The 23,678-nt window shown below is 39.1% G+C and overlaps 2 protein-coding genes across 6 annotated transcripts; one reads left to right on the top strand and one right to left on the bottom strand.

The window, feature by feature from the left end:
- The first annotated feature begins 938 nt into the window (after positions 1–938).
- Positions 939–15,063, top strand: LOC112995855 (uncharacterized). Of its 5 annotated transcripts, XR_010388245.1 has the most exons (8): positions 1,262–1,991; positions 2,877–3,043; positions 4,326–4,415; positions 5,596–5,666; positions 6,454–6,617; positions 8,463–8,573; positions 11,604–11,793; positions 13,831–15,063. XR_010388245.1 is itself a non-coding variant. In XM_064508692.1 (7 exons), the coding sequence occupies exons 2-7, from the start codon at positions 2,919–2,921 to the stop codon at positions 10,568–10,570; spliced, it is 657 nt and encodes a 218-aa protein (XP_064364762.1). In that variant the 5' UTR covers positions 939–1,246; positions 2,881–2,918; the 3' UTR covers positions 10,571–10,702. The 5 variants fall into 5 exon arrangements, 4 of the variants coding, with proteins under 4 accessions (XP_064364762.1, XP_064364761.1, XP_025976860.1 ...); XM_064508692.1 differs by lacking the exons at positions 1,262–1,991; positions 11,604–11,793; positions 13,831–15,063 and adding exons at positions 939–1,246; positions 10,475–10,702 and having other exon boundaries at positions 2,881–3,043; XM_064508691.1 differs by lacking the exons at positions 1,262–1,991; positions 11,604–11,793; positions 13,831–15,063 and adding exons at positions 943–1,246; positions 10,475–10,702.
- On the bottom strand, positions 6,619–23,657 carry IRAK1BP1 (interleukin 1 receptor associated kinase 1 binding protein 1). The gene is made up of 4 exons (XM_026121076.2): positions 23,332–23,657; positions 16,980–17,045; positions 12,724–12,854; positions 6,619–11,694 (listed from the first exon to the last, which is right to left on the bottom strand). Exons 1-4 carry the CDS (start codon positions 23,581–23,583, stop codon positions 11,424–11,426), a joined length of 720 nt encoding a protein of 239 aa, XP_025976861.2. The 5' UTR covers positions 23,584–23,657; the 3' UTR covers positions 6,619–11,423.
- Between the last annotated feature and the right edge of the window lie 21 nt (positions 23,658–23,678).

Raw genomic sequence — 23,678 nt, 5'->3', positions numbered from 1 at the left:
GAAGGTCCTTAAAAGTGGTAAGTGTGGAAAGTCTACTGAGGTTTTGTTGCTTTTTTAGAACTCGAAATTGAGATCTGATCTACCCTGGGAGATTTTTCGAGTGACAGGAGAACGAGTACTTTTCTATCAAAAAGGAGATAAACCCCTAAATATGAAAAATTGAAATAAGAGCAGAACTTTAGTTAGAGCATCCACATCTCTGTATTAATTTGATTTGTTGAAATCCACTAAATTCCACTCACTAATGATTATTTTATGTAAGATTCAACTGCTTTACCCACCCCTTTAGTAAAGCAGGATAATGTGTAAAGCATAATGAGCAACACACCCAAATGAAAGACTTCAGCCCCTTTTTATATGCTAGGGAGCTAAAACAAACAAAGAAACAAAAAAGAAAAAAGGACCTTTCAAACTAAGATCATTTTGTACATATCATTTTAAAATTTGGCTGTTAAGCACCAGGCAGAACTACACCAATAATCAGAAGCAGGTTGGACTGGCCTCTTCTGCAACGCACAGAGTGGTATGTTCTAAGAGCATCTTCTCTTTCTTTTCTCTTCTCTTCTCTTCTCTTTTCTTTTCTTTTCTTTTCTTTTCCCCCTCAAGATCAGCAGAATATAAATTTAGATGTAAAACCCTGCACAAAAGTACTTGAAGACCAAGGCCCCAGCGAACCTGCCACTCTGCAAGGCAGGATATATAACATCAGCCTGGATGCGTGAGAAACAGTACATCTCTGTTTCTGTAGCGACCCCGCAGCGGCGGCGGGGAGCGGGGTTACCTGAGGGGCGGCCGCGGCCCCTCTCGTCACGCACGCACGCTCGCCAGCCGGGCGCTTCCCGCCCTTCCCTCAGCGCTACAAAATGTCCGCGGCCCGCCCCCCCCTCCCCCCCAAACGGTCGCCGACGGTCGCCACCTGCCGCGAGGCGCCCCCGGCGCGAGGAACGCTCCGCCCGCCTCCCCTCCCGGGGCGCGGCGCCGCCGCCTGCCTCCACCTGCGAGGCTCGGCGCCGGGGGGGCGGGTGAGCGCTGTCTCGCCGCGGGTGACGACGACGACACCGATTGATTCTTTTCTTTTTTTTTCCTTCCCCCTTCAGCAGGGGTGTCGCCCAAAGGCGGCGAGCACCGCCGCGGCTTCCCCCTTGCCGTCCGTGTGCCGGAGCAGCAGCCGGCGGTGCCCGGGAAGGTGCCCCGGGCGGCGGCGGGCGCTGCTGGCGTACGAGGACGGTGGCTCCTGGGACGCGCGGTAGGCTCCCGGCGGGATCCGTGCGCACCGCGGGCGGCGGGGGTGCAGGGGCTAATTCCTGTCTGACAGTTTTTTCAGCTATTTCGGGAATATGCACGGAAGTATTTTGATTCTGGAGGACTGCGCCTTTGTTTCAGACTCTCTCTTCATATGTTACCACATCCTTTCTTGTCTGGTGGCTCCAGCTGAGTGTAAAAAGCTGCTTTTAGAAATGCGAGAAGGACCCGCGGCGATGAAAGTCCTATAATCTGCGAGCGGCGCGGTCCTCCGCGGCGCTGCGCGGCTGCTGGGCTTTCGGCGCTTGGCCACCCCACCGACCCGGCCTGCGGCTCTGCCTCGCCGCCCTCCTCCCGGCTTGGTGCACGTTAGCGAACACGTGCTGAGGGCGTACGAACACGGTTAATGTCTAATGTCGGGAGACCTTCCTGCTTTGCCGTTGGTTCTAAAGGGGGCAATGCAGAACTGAAAAGCCTGACTTCTGCTAACTGCTCCTCGTGCACACAGGTGTTTCTGAGCTCCTTACAGTATCCTTCAGGCATCCTTCAGCACCATTTTTGTGATTCCAACTACCTTTGCTAGGCAGTTTTTATAAATCTAACTTCTCATGCGCATACGCCCCTTCTCTATTACAGTAACCTAAATTATTTTTTAAAAATGGGGTAAACTAGGATAGCAAAAAAAAACTAGAGTGGAAGCAACTGAAGCAGTTGGCATGTGCTTGCAAGCTGAGTCCTCTGCTAGAAAAGTACGTAGTAGTAATTTTAAGAGCCACTACTGGAAATTAATGAGTCAGAAAGGAGAACGCATACTATATAGATAACTTTTTGAAGGTTGCAGTAAACCTAAACAGTCTGAGAATGCTTGTGTAAAAGATATACATCTGTAATTTCAGCAAGTCCTAGTTTTAATTTGAAAAATTCTCATAGGTGTGAAAAGACAGTAAATGCACTCTTCATCTGAAGATGAATCTTAATTTAATGGGGGGCATCATTATTAATATTGTAATGCATTGATAAAGTATGCAGGTGCCTATGGAATAAATGATGTCAAATCCTTGTCTAGTATAGTGATGTGAGTATGACACGTTATTATTGTCTTGGCATAACGCTATACGCATTTTCATTCTGAATGGAAAAACATCCCTTACTTCTGCTATATATATATAACAATCACTGTGTCTAACTAGATTTCCTCTGAGGCCATCAAGCTGATATGTCAAATATGTTCAATGCACTTAATTATTTGATAATGAAGCACAATGAATTTTGTTCAGAGAGAGCAGCTTTTTATTGCAAATCAGGCAATGATACAACTTCCGGTCATATTTTTTTCTTCTGTCGATTTCCAGCTGAAAGAGATTTCTATATAACTTAACTTGGTTTTTGTTTTCATTGTCTTGTGATGCTGTCTACTTTAGATAGCCTGCAATTACTTTTTATAAATGCCTCAAATTCTAATGCAGTTAGATCTAATTTGGATATGCTCTGGATGTAACTGAAATGCATATGTATGTTTTGTGCATTATCTTGTGAACCGATAAAACAATCTGAAGAAAACTTTTAAGCACTATACAGTTAGCGAAGCCTATTGGTACCTTCTCCCCCCTTTCTCTCTTTTTGCCTCTTTTCAGATAGAGAGCAGGGAGGTGTCTTTGAAGAAACTTCCTGTCGGAATGCCTCACATCAGTGCAGCTGCACTTCTGCAGATCTGCGTGCTGCTGTCTGCACTTCCTGCGCAGTATTTCATATCCCAGTGGTATGGAACAGACTCTGCTCAGCGCATCCAAATAACAGAAAGGTTGCAAGCCTCTCCTACCCTACTGTATTTATTTAGAAAAGAGTTCTCTTTCTTATCCCAAATGACACTTTGGCCTGGAAAGTTGGAGTGTGGGTGGGAGATGCAGCCATTCCTACTAAAAAACAACATTCACATCATACCTCAGACATTTTTGTGGCTTAATGTGAGCAGATTTAGTTTTTTTAAAGATGCCCGTCAGCATTTGAATAACAGCCATTGTTTTCTTCATATAAAAATCTCTGTATAATCTGCATGACTGCATGACTGTATCTTAATCTCATTCTGTTTTTGGAAAGTCCAATGTATGTTGCTATGGATTTAATCTCTTTAAAAGTTGAGAAATGTTTGACGAATAAGACTATTTCTAACTTTCCACCGCCTTTGGACACTTACTATTGAAATATATTTTCTAGCATAGTATGAGTCAGCGCAGAGTCTTAAGCAACAAAAATTCTTTCATAGTAAATTGCTTAAGGCAGTCATAATGATAGAATTAAGTAAATAGTGCCATCTTGTTTACTAATTAAGAAGTTATTTAGACAGGATCACACCCATCTGTCTCCAGTATAAAGAGGAGAATGCTATGTCAGATTCAAATATTTAGTTGTGATAACCATGGGCAAATGTTGATAACTTGAAGATGAACCATGCAAAGAGAGATTTGTATGATTTACAGTTTTCATAACACAGTTTAGTATATTGGTTGTGTGATTAATCTGTAGCATTCAAATGCAACAAATAATGTAAGCAAAAGATTAGACTGATTAAAAAAAAAGTCTCACTTTGTGAGTGAGAACCCAGAGTTAAATCACTTTCAGGTTTCATGGCATGACTGAACTACTAGCCGTTTAGATTTATGGAGAAGCTTTTTGGATAAATGGGCTACTTTTTAATAGTCTTGTGATTACATTTTGAAATGCCTCATGCTTGTTATTCTCAAATAACAGTTTAAACAACAGAATGAATACTGTTCTGATGCTGTTTAGCAATTCCTATGGTCTAAGTAGAGACAGAAAACAGCCTAGTCATGAAAAAAGGCATTTTCCAAAATTAGATATGGCTTACTGGTACAAGTAATGATTGAAAGGACATCCATTTGCAATCTAGATATTATTCTTGGAGACCTTTTTCCTGGTCATTTTTCTTACTTAGATTTTTCTTTTTGCAACAGAAGCAAAACCTTAAAGTTTAACTATATATATATAAAAATATATATACATATATATATAAAAACAGTATTTGGGGTTTTAACATAATGCGATGGTCATTTTTACTACTAAAGGATAATTGTCTGGTGGAGCAGCTTTACAAAATCTTATTTGAGCCTGGATGCATGGACAGACCATTTAAAGCTCTGGCTATCAAAGACAAGGTAGGATGTTACATATTTACTGTCTACACTTAAGTCTAACTTTCAAAATTGGTCTCTTTTTAACAGAAAGGTATGCTTTAGGGATGATGTAAGTAACAAAGGGGAAATGTCTCATATTCTCCTGTTGAGACTGACTTGGGATTTTCTACCTTTTTCCTATATTCTGCACAAATACGCATCTTGGACTCCATGGAAAACTAAACATAAATCATAGCAGTAATTATGTATGTGTTATCCTCTACTTCAAATTTGTCTGATTGTGAAGTCAGTAGGATTAACACATTAATGATTTTAAGCAGATATGTGTTTGTAGGATGAGATTCTATAACATGGGATGAACATCTTATGCTCTATATGATAGTCCTGGAAAACTTGGAAGTGAATTAGAAAACAAAGATGGATTTAGATAAAAGGGAAAACTTGGACATTCACGATACAGTCTTACTGTTTCTAGACCAGCTCACTGTATCATAGACACCGCTTTAATTTAAGGAGACTTGCTTGTACTTATTTGAGGAGGTTAAGTGTTGTGAGATGTGACCTCTGAACTGTGGAAAATTCAGACTTAAATTTTGCCCCCAGAGAAGCCCAGAGCAGTGATATATAAAAGGAAGAGTCTCCATTTTTTTTATAGGAAAGCACAGTTTCTGTGGATTCTTCAGGTTCCCCCTTACCTTGCTTCCTCTAACTTTGCAGAAAGCTCCAGGGATATCTAAAGATAGAGCTTCCAAGGACCAATCCTTTGATGATCTGTCTACAGTAGGAGGTGCTTGTGTCTTCTAAATATCTTATAATACTATAAAGAATTGATTATGCTAAAAATATGGTGACATTTGTGACCTTCCAAACCTTCCATATTAGCTGCTATTTTCAACAATGCAGCCAGACAAGTCAGGACATTTTTCCATTTTTGATCCTGTTAAAAGGTATTTGTCAACCTTAAGCATGCCTACAGACTTGAGCTAAACCAAGATTAAAAAAAAATTCCTTTTTCTTGTATATCCCCTAAAAGTGCTGTTCCTGTAAAGCTGTCATTCTGTTTGGGTTTCAAATTGTAATGAATTTCGTATCAAATGTTTTGCAGTATTGCTTTACTTAAAATAATCAGAAGACTGGTTATCCTAATACTGAGTTTCTAAAGAACTTGTTTGAACATTGGTTAATTAATTTTACATTTTAGGAATTGGTACTATGGAGAAAAGAAAATTAAAAGCGGAGAAAATGAAGAAACAACCAATTCTTATTTTGCAGGTACTGGAGTCTTTCTTGGATTTCGCTTGTGATATTTTATTCTAAGGTGTATGTCTGCACTTACCTTGTAACCGATGGGGGGGGGGGAAAGACCTTCTCTCCAAATGTTGTTAATTGTAAGCAAAACAAAAAATGTAGAATCTGGGGCCTTTTCATTCTGTATTGTATAACAGTATCAATATGGTATACCATCCTGGACATTTTACTGAACAGATCTGAGTGTGCCTGTTTTGAACTGACATATGAAAAAACAGTGGTATACTTTTCATTTTATTCAAGTGAACTGATTTAATCAGCTTCATAACAGGATAAATAAGCAGTTGATCAGCCTTTTGATCTCGACTTAGTGCGGTTCCCTTTCAAAAAAAAAAAAACCCTGTGGCAGACTGACTAGAAGAAATTCTGTGACACAAACTGAAAAAAACTAAGTTAGGACTAGTTGCACTACGTGTAGCCTTGTAAAATACTGTATACAAGGCTTAAGGTAAAAATAATTGTCAATGCATACTTGTGTTTATGCTTTCCAAAACTCTGTTAAGACCTATGCGTAGTCTCAAAAGTGTACAAACACAAAAATACCTTCCTTAGTGGATGCTACTTTGTCAAGTACTGTAATAACATTTGGGGGGGGAGGCATGGGGAAGACAGTATCTCTTTCCTTGCTTACTTCATTAAGTAATATAACTGCCAGTCTGTTGCACTGGAAGTCAGATGAACATCTGCTTAAATGTTCAGTATACTAGATGAAACACACTTCCTTGCTAAGTCTCTTTCTTTCTTAAACTAGAATCAACTTACATTCGCAGTCCAAAGCCTGAATATATTCAGTTCAGTGTGGGACAGGTAATAGTTCACAAAAGGTTTGGCTATTCAGGAGTCATTGTTGGATGGGATGTAAAAGCTAAAGCTCCAGAAGAATGGCTACAACACAAATATCCTCCAGCAAAACAGGTTTGAATGTTTTAAATTCTTGCTTTATTAATACATACACAGAATAACTCAGGTTTAAAAAAAAAATATCTTGGAAACGCCATTACAGACAGTCTTTCTGCTAACCTAATGGAAAATAGTTTGAGTCCCATATCACCTGTGTAGCTGAGGGATACTTCTGCTTGTTCTGCTCTGTCATCACAGTAGAGCCTTGTTGCAGCACTCATTGGTTAAGCTTCACTGGTCAGGGATGTACTGGCAGTCTCTTGAATTAAAATTACTCACTTTTAACATGCAGCATTGCCTTTAAAGCAGCAGTGTCAACCTATGATGTTTGAACTAGTTTCTTGTGGTACGTTATTAAAGTTGAGAAGCATTTAAATCCTTTATCGGATGTGTAGATGTAAGTAGTAGTATCTTCATTGCACCTAAGAAATGCAAGTAAGCTCTAGTGTTTAATCAGTTTCAGTTTAAAAGGTATGTTTTGGGGGTTCTAACAACATGTTTTTGTTAGAATTCTTGAAGCTTTTGAAATTGTCTAGCCTAAGTCCTTGGTCTATTCTAAAATGAGATCTATTTTAAAATAAGATCCTAAATCTATGTTGACAGTGCTGCTTACTCTGTGGGTTGGCTGCTTACATGTTGCAAAAGTGGCAGGGAGGCCAAAGGGGACTGAAAATGAGAAAAAGAAAGAAACTGCCTGTAGAAGAGAACTGGTGTTCAGCTGGGAGCAGACATTCAGTCCTATGTTGTGTCTTCTGTCCCTTCCCTGTTGTAATTTTATCCACCTGGCACTCATCCTTGACTTCTAAAATATCTGCATCAGTGCTTTTTTTCTTCTCTCTCTATATTACTGCATCTACTGAACACCCAGATATTTCCCATCAGGCATGCTGATTCTTTGTATGTATCTTATTTAGTTCTGTTCTCCCAATGACTTTGTGTTCGTCTTTATGATTTTAATTTCAACAGTGATGTGGTTCCCTCTTTCTTTTTTTTAAACTAGCTTTTGCATCATCATATTACATGCATCAGCTACACAAAATTGCTTTTGACCATAAGAGTCAACTACTGAGCTTGATCCTTGCAAATCCTCTCCAGACATTATCCATGCTTTCAGCTCCACCACCTTACAGCATCACTGCCTTTCTTTGACTTCTAGTTCATTAATACATTGTTGTGCAGAGGTCACTGCCTTTCACATTGACCAGTACTGCCTAACTGCTTCATTGGCTCACCATTTATCTGCCTATATTCATCCATCACTTTTTGTGTGTGTGTTTAGATTATGCGTTGTTAGGGGCAGGAACATTTACGACTAGTCACGCTGGGACCCTGGTCTATGACTGGGGTTTTTAGGCACTATAAGAATATAAAAATAAATAATAGTAAGCCACATTTCTCCTTCGTGGCTGGAGTTCCCTAAGTTATGCCCAGGGTTGGGACCAACATTGTCAGAGGTGGTATTATGCTCTAGATTCGCCCCTTTTTCAGTCCCTTTCTGTAAAAACTTGTGAAGGTGAAGGAAGAAGGATGACTAATAAATTGTTATGGGGACTACTTACAGAAAGCAGGGATATTCTAAGTCATGTTTCTTGTAAGATTTACTGGAGAAAAGATTACTTGGAATATTGCTTCTTTAAAGAGTATTTCAGATATGCCTAGTAGAACTTCACAGATTACAGGTCTGATTGTTTTATATTTAATTTTCCAAACTGATCTTGATAAGATCATAAATTTAATTTGTCCTATGTATATATTGAGGGTTTTTTAGTATTTGTAAATCTACTGAAAGTTAACTTATATAATGTAATCTTTAGTCATGTTCTCCCCTTGAGGTTATTTATTTTTCTTGTATTTTTACAGGATCTAAAAGATACTCCTCACTATCGAATTCTAATTAACAAAGCAAATGGATTTGGCAAATCTACAGCTTACATTCCTGAGGAGGAGATAACAATTATTATGGGATTAGAGGTAGTATTTATTTTTTATTTAACTGCAACTTGTTTGTTATCCTGTATGCTTAAAAGTTGGCTGACCTTTGACTTCATAGATGTTAGCTATGCATTTAACAAAGGTAGTGAAAACCAGCAACAAAAGCAGATATGCAAATTATTGTTGTACTTTCAAATACATATTTTCCGGTGATAAATGACTAAAGCCAAGTGCTGCCTACTTCCAAGTATCAAACTCTAGGTTTTTTTGCTCATCAGATTTTAGCAACTTGATTTCTATTGTGAACAGGATGTTGCAGACATGGACTTTGTTTCGGAATCTCACTGACCCATCAGACTTGAACAAGCCATTTAATCTCTTCCTACAGATCTAGCAAAGTATACTGGTTTTGCAGTTCCCCTTTGAAAAAAACTGCATTTCAAAGAGCTCTGGCTCAGATGCTGCCCAGACTGAATAATATCTCTCTGCTTGACTGCAAAGCTCTGTGGGAGCCTAAAATTCTGTCTTGTGTATCATGATCTCAGTAGCTTTTCATGTCTAGCTCACACAAGATGCACCTAATTCTTAAACTAGTTAGAGATATGTTTAAGTCCTGAGAGGAGTCTGATCCAGAAGACAGCCTTCAAGCATCCATGCTGCATACAGGTGGCATTTTTGCAAGGGAACCAGCACTATAGTGGAATCTTCTTCTTTTAAATTGGATAGTGGCAGTATCCATATTCAAAATAACATCAAGTAGTTAAGCCATTCACCTAACAGGTATAGTAAAATACACGTATGTAAAGCCCCAATCAAATGGTGTAAGTTAGGCTGGCCTGAAGATTCTCCAAGCTTTCTGATGAAACTGTGCCTCCGTTTTAGCCAAAGACTGTACTATAAAATGTACTAACGTGCCTGAACTCGGCAATGGGAACAATGCCATCTCAGATGAGCGTCATATGTATTTAGAACTGGGTTTTGACTGTTCTTATGTACACGTCAAAAAACCACACACCTTTCATTATGTCAGTTGGTCACCTTCAGTTACCTTTATAGTCCATGGGGAGAAACAGATACCTCACCTTAAACATTTACCTTATGTGAAAACTAGCCTTTAAGATGTCAGATTGCTTTATTCAGCTACAGGAGTGGCTTATTCTCCACACAGAGTATTAGGGGAAGCGATAGTAACAAGCTTGTGAAATCAGACCTTTGAAAGTTGTTTAATTGAGTGAGATTAATTACAAACTTTGTTAGTCACGCCTATACCTTAAGTTCAAAAGAAGGTCTGCAGAATGCCCTCATTCCTCCTCTCCTACGGTCTAATTGACAGTGTACTTTCCTAAAGGGTTTTGGGACTGAAGGGAAGAGAAAAAGCTTAAATTCATTCTCACCATTTCCTAATGGACAGTTCTAAACAACTCATTGTAAGCTTTTTGGATCATGACACAGCATGTAATGTGGATTCCCTTCTGTGGCTTTGCATCTTAAAGCTGGATATTGTGCTACCTATGGCCATCACTTCACTAACTGCTGCTTTATTGTTCCTGCTGCCTAATGGGACTAGATAACTGATCCAGCTGAATAATAGCAAACAGCTGTACCAGCAACAAATGAGTGGGAAGTACTTCACTAAGAAATAGTGCCGATTTAAATACATCAGCTCCTGTTTAGATCTAGCACTTACTTGTTACTTCATGAGATATGTTCAAGATTTGTAGAGTAGTTCAGCAGTTTGAGAAAACCTCATTTATGCCATCAGAACAATGGCTAAGGTGTGTCAAAAATCCTGCTAAAAGTGTCTTTAAGTACATCCTGTATTTAACACCAAACAGGAGTTAACCATAATAAGTTAATAACTTAAAATAATCATTAAAGTATCAATTTGTATATATTGCTAGTTCTGATGCCTGTTCACCTTGGAAAAATTATTTTCTCAGGTACATCACCCTGATATGAAAGCCTATTTCAGTGGCTATGATGGATCAAAATACGTTATGCAGCCATGGTTGAAAAAAATCTATCCTCATGACTGAAGTATTTAAGTGTTTTATATGTGATGTATATGTGCACAACACACTTCCTTTTTAAACTGGAGCAAATGGACAGCAGGATAAAATTGATGTAAATTATTTCTTATGAAGAAATAAAACTGAAATTATTAAGCATGTCTTATGTTGGACAGTTTGTTTCAGCAGAAATGAATGCACTGCATATTCAGTGTACCATGAACTCAGGCCTGGGTTTAGTTTCCTAACTTGGGAGGAAGGTTTTAAATATAGCCAAACTTCAGGCAGCAGTACCTAAGGTTTTGAATTTCAAATACCTTGGCCTTTTGCCAGGGGGATGGAATTAAGTTAAATGGTTAAATAATGAGCTTCCAGAACTAACAGTAACCTTGATTTAAGGGCAGAGAGCTAAATAAAGGCCAAATGGAACTCAAATAGTTCTGGGGAGAGCTGCAGTAAGTAAATCCTGCAATAATTTGACCACTCTCTTTTTACAAAGCATGTATCGTGATACTTTAAAATGATTCACGCAAAGGAAGAGTTGTGAGTGACACAGAACTGTATTAAATGTAATTTCTTGCACTTGGATAGACATGTTAGAAGCAACCTACTTTGGCTCACAAACTGCATTCTTAATATTCTTCCTACCATAAGAGTGAAGTAAAAAAAGAAAGCAGGAAGAAAGCATGAAAAGTGTATGAATTAAAAAACCAAAATGTATATACAGTGCCAGTGGAATCCACTTTGAAAACTTCTACTAAATATACAAGTGTCTAGTATTTGAGAATTTTCTTTCTAAAAACTGTTCCATGAAAAGTACATGCTTGAAAAATGAAGGCATTTGGATGTTTAATCCGAGGTTTCAGTGACAAGAATGTTTCTAGAGCAACTTGTTTCTTCTGTTTTCTTTTCCCTTTATCTCAAACACAGCAAATACTCTACAAGACGCATAAACAGTTGCATTCTGGATTCTTTCCTGCATCGTCAATGAATCTGAGGTGTTAGATAGATGACTGTCTATGTGGCCTCCCCATTCTTTTGTTTCTTCTTCTCTTATTAGGAAGGGTTTTCCCAATGACTGGCCAAACAATCGACAGACTTCTTGAGCTTTTCGCCGTGTGTTTCCAACAGCAGCAACACATACTTCACGGCTGAGAGGTAGAAAAGCAGCAATATAACAAGCAGGGCCAACTGTTGTACAAAGTTTTCCTGCCAAATAACTTTTTCAGTGCCTCCGTCTTCATAACTAGGTAAGATGCAAGGCACATTATCCTCCCCCAGCTTCCGAGTGGCAGTTTAGAAATCTGAGGGGGAACTCAGCAAAGAGAAAATGTCAGCATCCTTATCAACTATGATGAAGCATTTCAAACACGTATATGCTGCAGGCACTTCAGGTGTGTGGTGCAGAGCATGAGTTCAGCCTTTGCCCTAGGCCTTTGGGTGGCCCAGCTGTAAGGCATGCCAGGACCTGTTTAACCTCACTGGCCTGATTTCCAGCGAGGCTCCTGCACAAACCTTTGAGATACACTTCTGACACCTCCGGAGTTGTTAGCAGCAGCTAGCTGTTCCCTTCCTGGGAACAGGCCTGATTCTTTATAAAAGGCAAAACCCAGTCTAAGATAAGGTCCCCTCTGCCACTTCCCACAATCCCAATAGAAGAAACAGGAGTTTGAATAATTAACCGTGGAAATATCTAGGCCCCTGGGCCTCAAAGTAGCATGTTTTGATGCTAAGCAAGGACTGTGAATCGTTTGTTTCAGAGCTTGTCAGCAGCTAAGACTAATGGAAATTAGCAAGAGTACTTAGAATTATCAACATCTGGTGACACATTCATGCATAAATCCAAATTAAAACTAATAGGTGCTGATGTAATGAAAGCCAAAATATGTTGACCTAGCTAATGTTAACAGTTGATAACACAGCCAATTGAAATCAGTGGGAAAACATTTTTTTATTACATTCTGCTTTTGCACAGGGGCACTGTAGAAGGAACAAACTGTATCTTTCTAGGCTGAACAACCTTAATTTATAAAGTTATATTTAGAAAAAATGCTGAAATACTTAAATATAAATTTTAATAGGCATCAGGGAAACTGCTTGTCCCCATTATAATCAGTATACATGACGTATTCATATTGTTACCTGAGGTTGTAAAATTTGTGGACTGAGAAACAACTTACCGAAGGGTGTCTACAGCTTCTGGTGTGTGGTAGAAATGAGGTGGACTAATAGTAACAGAGGTCCCTAGCTTTTCAATGAGTAGATTGCAAACATTCTGCATTTTTCCAAAATCACTGAATATAATACAGACCTGTGAGTGAACACAGAGATTAGACAAGTCATTCTTTTTTACTTTCTGCTATGATGCACTTTTAATTAAATCACTGCAAAGACAGTGTATGTACAAACTAAATATACTAGAGTCCTGAATATAACTGTAACATTTAGTTGGCTAGAACATTTTTATAATGAGTCTACCATTGGTTTTGCAGCAGAAAGATGTTTATAAAATGGTTTAAAATTGTGGATTGAGAAGATGCTCTTTTGTGAGGAAGTACGGTATTCTTGGTATGTAAACAATTTGAAGAATGAACACGTGCTCTTTGGGACACATGACCAGATGCATCCCAATTCCTGCCTTTTATAGTTAGCCTTAGATTACTAGATGTTAATTATGTAGAAGCCCAAGCAAAATGATGTGTAAAACATTGTGCAGGAAGGAAAATTACATTTTATTTCCAAGCATTACGTTCAAGAAACCTAAACTGTCAGACTAAGCTAACCCTAGCCTGGTCCCTGTAGTGGGCTCAAAACCCTGTGTTGGGTGAACAGACTCGCTCCAGTGCCTATAGAGAACTGGGCACTTCAGACTCAGATTAAAAACAATTTAAACATTTAGCTGTCTATGGCTTTGGCAATAAAAAGCACTAAATACAAAAGATTCAGGAATCTTATTCCTCTCCAGAATTTAGGTGCTCTTACAAGTGCTACAAACAGTCATCACTATGAGCCCAGGATCCAGAGCCCTACAGCCTTCCCTGAAGGGAAAAACCTGCCACCTGACTTTCAAGCCAGGAACAAGCCTTTCTCTGTGGCAGAGCACAGTAGTCAGCAGTGAACCAATGATGCCCAGCTGTCAGAGCATTCAGGTAGCAGAAATCCCAGGTCCCAAACTCCTCTTTAGGAGGACCAAATCCTTTTCTTCACCTCCCAGTAGAGTGCTCTCACCACCACCAAGTCAGGCTCCTTCTCTCTCTTATCCCATTTCTTTTTGCACACTAATACAGCTTCCACAGGAAAGAAAGCAAGCCGTGGCAAAGAAAATTCCATTGCAAACTCATGTGAGGTACAGGACATGTTCTCTGTGCAGTCCATGAAGCAAGCTATCCCAGTTAAGGTATCTAGCACGAAAATCCAAGTTACTGCATGTCAGCTGCTCTACAGTTACTTCCCGTGTGCCACCTTGTGATAAGAGATATAATCCAAGGAAGTTTACCCCTCAGTAAGAGAGGAGAGAACTACTTCACATACAGGAGAAGGTAAATATGGATACTGACAATTATAAAGTAACTAATGCACAAATCTCATTACTCTTGGTAGCTTGTCTCAGTGTAGTGCATTTCCCCTCATCCTGGGTATAATCCTTGCACTGGCTCAGTATCTTCACTTCCATCCGCTACAAGGACAGAGCAACAAGTCTGTTGTGCAGGAACTCCACCAAGTCTGCCTCGTCTGAGTTATACACCCTTTACCTGTAACATGGTAGTTGGAGCACTTTCTGGAAGGTGTAATATGAATTTGAACTAAGACTGAAGATGAAACTGAACCTAGATTTTTCTTCAGTGAGAGCTCTTCCCAAAACTATAAAAAGCACATAATCTTTTATGCTGTATTTTGCGAGAAAGTTGTCATAATTAATTGTATTTTGTGGAAAGCAGAAAGCGCAGTCTCACTGTGAGGTCCATCATAGTGTCTTTCAGATTGTTGTCAGCATTTACAGGATTAGTTCCCTCAAGGAGATCAAAGAACCATCAAACAAAAGAATCATCAAACAAAAGAATCGTGGGTCTTCTAAGCAAGAGATAAGCTGCTTAGACTGGGCCAGTTCTGGGCACTTAAGAACTTTATTTTCAGAAAACAAGCATGTAGTCAGGTACCCTCAGGGCAGAAAACAACTGAGTGACAGCTGTGATTTTTTTTAAATCATAGTTTTCACTTAGATTATTTAGAGCTAGATCCAATAAATTCTACTTAAATTCAGCGAGGATACCTGAGCATTAAAATACGAAGCAGTGTTTCAATTTCTTCAATAAAATTATGATTGAATAAAGGTTATAAAATGTGAACAAAATAATGTGATGGTTAGAGAAAGCATTGTGGGCATGTTAAAATGTTTGGGTCAGGCTGTAAAAGGACAAGAAGCTGTGTTTTTTAAAAAGTCAAGTATATTACAAAATGCACAAAACAACCTAATCTTTATCCCATGAGATATGATGCAATAAATGTACTATTATAATTAAGATATTTTAGATTTGTGTTTTCATACAAAGCTTCATTCTTCCGCACATTTTCCTTTGTTATAATATATATGGAAATTTACCTCCCTAGAATTGAAAGTATATCCTTAATACTTATTTATATCTTAAAATAGCTATTTATCTGATAATTTCTTTAGTCTTCTGAAAACTCTTAAAGTAGAAAAACGCTAAAAAGGGTTCATAGAATATAACATGGCTTTTGAGATTTGATGTATGACAAATATAATAGCAAACTCACTGCTATAGAAGCCAGTTTAAGTTAATTTTAAATTAATTTATATTGCTAAAGCAGTCAGATGCACTCGTCAACAGAACTTAATTGGTTTATGAAGCTGTACTAATGAAACTAGCACTTAAATAAAGGGGGAGGAACGGAGAAACAAATCTCTGCATAAAGAGCTACCATACTGCTACTTACATGTACAAGGCAACCAAAGTAGCAGTCCTATGGGTAGATTTTCAAGTTCTGACTCCCAGTTCTAGGCAACCATACAACTTTTGAGCAGCAATTACAGCTGGCCCATATCATCTACAAACAAACACTTGATCCATGTAATTAGTTTTTCCAGTTACAATCTTTGTTGTATGAAAATTAAGAGCAGGAAAAGGGAGAAGATTGGTTAACTTACCACTTAAGACTGAAGTTGTAAGCCTAAGCTTGTCTGTAGTCTAAATAATAATTGGATACAGTTTTATTGATTTTTCAAGAATAGATTATCTAAAAGACCTGGTAATTTCAGCTTTCCTTACAGTACTTGTCTGTATTAAAAAGCTAAAATAATTCAGAACATGACACTGCCGCCTATCATTTAAGTAGCTGAGGACTCATTTTTAACTCCAAATTGTCCTCTGCAAATTCTCAATTATTTCGATATTTATTGTTGTTATTTGGATGAGAATATGCCTTAAAACAAATGAACAAACAAATCAAAGAGGCTGAACCCTGCTTTAGGGAATTGTAAGTAGCAGCTCTATAAAACAGCTATCATTTTATTGCAGACTTCCAGGTTGACTTCATAAGAATCTGTAAAGTTACTGGGTAGTCATTAAAATTTGATGCACTGAAAAGATTCATTGACTGAAAACACATCATTTCCCTCAGTGAATGTTTCTAGAGCAACATTTACTTTTTGCTATCTCATGAATGTGCAAAAGTGCACTCCCCTGGGCTGCTTCTGAAGTAAGTGGTATTACTCCCATATTTAGCTTTTGCACAGCACTTTTTATCTAGAGAATTCAAAGTGAATTACCTAGGAAACAATTAGCTCTGCTTTACTTGCAGCAGGCTGGTGGCAGAGCCATGTAGAATAGACCCAAGGTCCAGGTGCTGTTCAACTGTGACTTAAGCAGATCTAGACTGGGGTTGCCACTCTTGTCCCCCATCCATTCTTGTCCTCTGCCTTGCATTGCCTCCAGTTCAGGGAGCTGAAATGATGGAAAAAACAATCACTTTTTGGAGAGCTTTCTGAACTAACCTACCACCTGATCATGTAAGTACAACTCCTGGCAAAAAGTAGAGGGCAGGAATGGCTAGGGGTGAATGAGAGCGCAGAACGGTAAGACGCTAACCTATGTTTGCTTATACTGCCGTAGAACGACAGCCTTAGAGTCCTAGAACACAATATTCCCTTCTATAGCATCACCTGAAATTTAAAATACACACATTAATCTGAGAAGAAAATAATTCTTTTTATATTACAGTAGCAGCAAACAAATACTCTGCACAAAACAGCAGGCTGCAACTAAATGCCACTTTCAATGGCAGTCTTTCAGTAGTTTCTGTGGACTATGCTAACTTTACTGTAGAGAACAGCTACTCTAGTCATGATGAAAGACAGTCTGCACATTTCCACTGGCCCTTGGTGCATTTTTTTTTCTCTGCTAGGTTGAATACCTACCTCTGCTTCCATTTGGTAAGTGTTTTCTAGTCTACTAAAATCCTCTGTTACAGTCATATTTTCTTCCTAAAACAAAGTACAAGAATATAACTTTAAAACCCAGAAATCAACATACATTAGAAATGTATGTACATCATATTCTGTAAAAGTTGGACAGTTTGGGCTTGTCACTTATAATTTAGCAACAAAAGTGTGTAATTTTTCTATGCAAGTTTCTTCAATTAAAAACTAGATAGATTCTTTTGAAGTTATTTAAAGTGAATTACACAGTAGTTCTATAATGCAATTTTGCTGCTATTCACTTGAAGAGGAAAAGACTTGGGTCTTGAAAGCCACTGCTAGCTAGAAGTTGTGTGTATCCGTGTGTAACTGTCAATTCACCTGGTTCACAAAACTAGAAGTTTAAATTGTTTTCAGAAAGTTAGTATAGAAAAAGTGCTTCAGAGCCCCCCCTATTTTAAGCTATTTCAAGAGTAACAGCTTGCAGCAAGTAGGTGATTTCAACAATGAGTAAATCATTTTTATTCTAACATAATGGTAACCCATAAAAGAGGTTATTCCACCATGGATACTTTCACATTAATAGCAACTGTATTATTCAATGTAATGAATGCACAGAGGACTAGCAAATAGGATACTGTACTATTTAACTAGGACACAGAATAACTCTGGTTGCATCTGAACATATGACTGGCTTGTTAATGGTCTAACCATCACATTTCTTTCACCAGCTTCCCTCTCAGGTTAATGCTTTGGATGAACAGTTCATTGAAAAATTACTGCAGCAAAACAAAAAGTGCAGTTTACAATTTAATTGCAAATTTATATTTGAATCTAATACCCAGGAACCCCAGGGAAGCAGATACTAAGACTTTCAAATTACTGAAAAAGCTTTACTTACTAAATTTATTGTACAGGGAAACATAATATTTGCTTTCAGTATTGACCTATTTCAAAAGATGATTTCAGAATATTTCCTGTAGAGGATTCAAATTTTCAGCTTTACCATGCAGCATGAGAAAGTTCATAGAAATGACAATAATCTGTTGTCTAGGACTATTTTCCTTCTAAAGCGTTGTAGGGAGTTTAGATCCATAATCATCACCATGCAGCAGCCTACAAGAAATGAGTTCTGAAATTTCAGTTTGATGATTGATTGGCAGTGCTCAAATACAGTGCTTATTTTTGGACAGTCTCTCTGGTAAAGGCATGGAGCCAGCTAGCCCCCAGTAACTATATTTCCCCTTTTACAGTCATAGGTTTGAGGTACTTCAGCAGCATGGCTGGCTATGCTTCATTGAAGAGTGCTCAGCGCCAACAGTTCATTTAATTTATGAGATGGAGGAAAATCTTACTATTTATGACAGAATCCAATATAATTGACAGGAAAGCTTTTTCTCCCCTAAAACTCATATATTTCACAGAAATAACCATACAGTAAAGCGTTTTTTGTAAAAGTCTTATATATTTCATAGAAATAACCAAAATGTGATAAAACTTTAGAATAAATATCGAAAAGCACATTTGTTTTTCCTTGTCCCCATTGCATTATCCCTTTGAAGAAGTTCTCTTTCTGGACAAATTAAAGTCCTCTTCTGCTAAAGCTTTCTCTGGCTTTGCCTTTAAGCACGCTTGCTGTATATTTAAGGACAGTGCCATCTTGTGGTTCTAGGCACTATTGCAATCTCTCTGCAATCAAAGTGAAAAATCATTTTGTGCCATCTATTAAAGATTTCCCTCACAGCTAATTTTTATCCCACCAGAGTTGACAGTAGCTGTATGTGATAGTGAAGATAAATGGAAGAAATAGTTGCTGAAGTTATAACAACATGCCCTCTTATGATACATCTTCCATTAGATACGTGTCCCTGTTCAGGAGCAGGTTCTATTCTCAAGGATGCAGAAAAGACAGGTGGGTGATGACAGTTTCACATTGGAAGTAAAGCTTCCACCACATCAAAAGAAAAAGCCTTTTTTTTTTTTTCTTCTCCCCTACTGCTTATGTCTACTGTTTATATTGTACTTGATTTTGGCTGAGGAGCTGCAATAACCACAGGGGAAAAAATAGTTTTCACAGTGCCTTAGGACAAGCTGCACTTTTGATGTATCAGGTACTATCCACTTCTGGAATAGTTTATTTCATTTGCGAAATCTGTGGGACAAAAATCACATTAGAAATATTAAATGAATGTAACATTATTTTTATATGATACCTCAATTGCCCCCCCCATGCACTATTCTTAACAGAATCACATTTATACTCTGCTTATAAGTGTATTTTCTAAACCACCAGTGAAATAAACTATCACCACTGCAGAAAAATAATTAGGTCATTTTATTTGATTTATAAGAGCATTTGTAAGCCCCAAAGTTATGACCAGAGCTGTGCTGTGTTAGGTACTGTACAAAAATGAAAAGTCAGTCAATATCCCATTGACCTTTTAACATCAAGTCCAGAACTATGCTTCACCTTCCTTTTTTCTTTATTTCAACACGACAAAGTCCTATATAGTCCTCCGTTCCTCGCTACTTATGAACACTTTCTTTTTCATGGAACCCTCATGCTCACCCTAATTAAACCACTGCTGTTTAAAAGAATGACTACTCTTTCCCAAAAGAGTACTGGAAAAAAACCTAAATACATATTCAATGAAAGCTTCAAGGTGACAGCTATATGACAACACAGTATGAAAAAAACCTGAAGGTAAAACTGTGTGTTCCACTCCTGGCTACTGAGTTCACAAAATTGTGTGTCCTTTTTATAAAACACAAGACTGGTCTCAATAAGGAAAAAACATTTATAATTTGAAAACGTATACTAATGCACAGTAGTGTATTATGTGGGCTATGCCATTATGTGTGGTTATAGATTACAAATCTGGAGACACTTGGAAATGTCTCTTAAAATGTACTTGTACATTTGCATTGATATATCCAATATAATTTTACTCTATGCAAAATAATACAAAGACAAGGAAACAGCCAAAAGATAGTTAGCTTCTTCCACCTGAACACAGTGTTTTTCTTCTAGTGCTAAAGAAATACTTGATAAGACCTGATGCATGCTTGTATCTCCTAGCAGTCCATCCATCAAAATATCTCTGGATAGTTTGAAGATCATGAGCACCTTTACCAATTAAACACTGTGCGCATGCTCTAACTAGGCATGGTATCTATGCCCCAGCCACTCATTCCTGCACTCTGTCCGTTCTGTTTGGCATTAGATGGACAGAATGACAACCAAATATCTACAGTGATGAAGTTTCTGATGCTTAATGTCCGTTGCAGGAATCATGGAAGTATATGTAACGGTTGTTTTAACAAAGGTAGGAAGCAGATTTGTATGCTGCTAATGCAGGAACACTTTGGGGATATTTCTTAAAATAAGTGGTAGCCTAAAAAAGGTGATGTCTTATGCAGGTTTCTACACTTCTTAATCAAGAACATTTTGAAATTAGAAAATTTTCTATCTGGATAAGCAAAACTTTTAAATCCTTTTCTCATTGACTGTCTGGATGTGAATCCTTAACTGTCACTCTTGAATAAAATGTTCCAAATATGGAGGATACTATATATATATCTAAGAACATATCTGTGTATACAGAACCTCTAAGTCAGAGCCCACATGGATACAATTTGTGAGCTGATGTGTGTGTTTTATTAAATAACACCCTGATTCTGGAGCCTCGCTTACCCAGTACAACAAATATCACTGTTACTTTTAAACAAGGTGGCCAATGACAATTGTCAGCTGCAATGGTTAAAGAAAATGGGTATCATCTCCACACCAAGCTGAAACAAACTATAAGTTATAAATTTAAATCAATTTGCTTCTGGAGAAAGAGAAAAGATGTTACTTTTGAACAGCTGGGCTAAGAGATTGGTATCCCTCTTGATTTTACTTTCCCTCTAGCCCTCAAAGCAGATTCTGTGCTCTGAAGTGCTGCACATACTTACAGCACTCTATAAATATATAGTACTGTGTGCATCTATTTCTGATTAAAATCCTGTGTAAATATATATGGAAATTAGGTGCAGCCCTCAGGCTTCTGACAGGCTACTAATGCAAGCCCCTGCTGCTACAAAGATTGTGCACCTCTGATCTCCCAGACCTCCTATGATAGCAATAAAAAAACACCCTAAGGAAATTTTCTGCTATGGATTAATTAAAAAATAAATACATAGATTAGCCAGATGATTTCTAAAGAGGCCTTAGATAAGCTTGCAACAACTGGAATTGTATGAACATCATGAAGGGATATTAATTTTACAGTGGTTTAGAATGGTATTAACTAGAAGTGATGTTAGGAAATCCAGTTAAGAAGAAATTGCCAGCAGTGCGAGTTGTTAGTCAGTAGAAAAGTTACAAGGCAAATGAATGCTTCAGTAGCAGAATGATTTAAAATGGGATGGAACAAAGCACTCAAAATTATACCAGTTATACCACTGGGAACTACTCTGAAAAAAGACAACTTTTTGTTGTTCTTCTCCGAGTTTCCTAGAGCTAACACACTGGTAACACTGAGAAACCCAGAATTTAAGCAGCATTTCAGTCTCTGTAGTAATCAGGAAGAACTAACATTTCCATTCTCCAACATGTAGCGTCTCTGAACCCAGCCAAAAGATTACCATGAAATTATAACTATAATAACACACTGAACGCTCAGCTCTCACAGCGTAAAAATAGTCTTCTCTCCACCTAGGTTACAACACCATCACTTACATATTCCCATTACCTTTCTGAATTTGACTACATATACTTAAATAAAATCATTTATTTGTCCGGGTCATACTTCATTTTGCAATTATTTTTTCTAGTCTGCAGTAGTGTTTACAGCACTCCAAAGTATGCTCATTTATTTAGCATTCTGTTTACGCCTTTTCTGCATTATTTGCAATGATGTTGAATGCACTGTGTCAAAACCAGAAGTCAGTTATTCAGATTCACTGTAGGCTAGATATCTGCAGCTATCTTTTCTAATCTCTCCACACTTTGAAGAGTTATTTAATTGCATGTAGAAAGAAAACAGCTCATGGTCTGATAACTCACTACAGTGATGGGTACAAAGCTTATTATTTTCTCTGCTAATAAAAAGGAATGCATGTTGCGTTCACTCACCTTCCCCTGTTCCTCCCCCAAACGCAACAGACTTTAAGCTCCTATTAATTCGTGTAATAGAAACCAAAGGCAGCCAATGTATAATCCCCCACAAAAGTGTTTTTGACTGAACAAGCTGTTCTAAAGGCATCCTGCTTCTGGTTGCCATTTTTCTGGGCAAGGATGCGTGACAGACACACATCAAGCCGTGCTAGAGCAACCCCACAGGAGAAGGGTCACTGACATACCTAGCCTGCAGCGCTCTCCCTGCCCAGGCCTGCAGTACATCTCGCCCCACGGCTGCAGTATGTCCTTTCCCTAACTCTGGGGTTAAGTGCCATCCTTACGATCACTCTTACTCCAGAACAAATGCATTATTCAGCTAATACAGAGAAAGAGGCAGCATCACCATCAATTCTATAAGAAACCAGAAAATCTTGCTTTTTTTTTTTTTACAGTAAGTTATAGTCAGCACTTACCCTCCCATGCATGCAGCATCTGAGATGTGCGTGTGCATAATAAATATCCATAACTTGTTCTCCTTTCCTTTCTCAGGGATTCCTATCATGCCAGTATGCTCCTGGCCATCGCTGGGCAGGGAGATGATGCTCCCCGAGAGCTGTCCAGGATGGTGCCAAATGTGCTTTCCGGGCTGGCAACAACTAAGGAGAAGCATCACTGTTTGGGGCTAGTTACAACTGCTTGCTCTCCAACTACTCTGTGTTTATGAATAATGAATTTCACCGGAGCATCAGGGAGCACCACAAAACCCTCAGCAATTCTTTCATTTTTAGTACACTGAATAATTTGGCATTAACAGCAAACTCGGTCATCTCCCTTTACCCCAGCTCAGCTGCGAACACACTGAAAAGGCACAAATTTCCTGGAGTCTTCAGTAGCGAAGGCTTTCAAAAGCGACCACTTATTCCATCAAAGTTTTTTTTTTTTTTTTTTTTTTTTTTTTTGCTCTGTTTCAAGAGTCCTAGGTGCGGGACAGCACCTGGAGCTGCTTTTATAAAATCCAAACACGCCATGAGCAGCGTCACCAGGGGAAAAATCACCATCACGGAGCTTTTACAGTGTGAGCAAAGCCGCGCGGGCAGCGACTATGCTGCCACAAAACGGCTTCCCACGGCTAAATAACTTATGGTGAGAAAATAACTGCTTTTTTTTTTCTTTCCCCCCCGAACGTGTCGTTTCCCAAGCGCCCCAGGCCGGCTGCAGACCCGGCGGCGGGCAGGGGCGGGCTCTCACCAGGACGCCGCGCTGCCGGGCGCTCTGCGCGATGTAGGCCAGCCGCCGCGCCACGCTGCCCCGCGCCGCCGCCGCCGCCGCCTTCCGGCTGCTCAGCCGCACGCACACCCGCGCCCGGTCCGGGCCCGCGCTCAGCTCCGCGCTGCCGCTCACGTGCACCTCCCGCGGGCCGCTGCGCTCCGCGGCCGGGGCCGCCGGCGCCGGGCCCAGCTCGGCCAACACGCGCGCGGGAGGTGGCACGGGCAGCGCCATCCCGCCGGGCCCCGCCCGGCACCATGGCAACCAACGCCAGCGCGCCCGCTGCACCCTGGGAGCCGACCACGTGACCCGTCACGTTGCCATGACAG

Source organism: Dromaius novaehollandiae, chromosome 3 (genome assembly GCF_036370855.1).
Source record: "Dromaius novaehollandiae isolate bDroNov1 chromosome 3, bDroNov1.hap1, whole genome shotgun sequence".
Lineage (NCBI taxonomy): Eukaryota > Metazoa > Chordata > Aves > Casuariiformes > Dromaiidae > Dromaius > Dromaius novaehollandiae.
The sequence above is the reverse complement of the archived record's forward strand: the minus strand, read 5'-3'. Positions and strand labels throughout refer to the sequence as shown.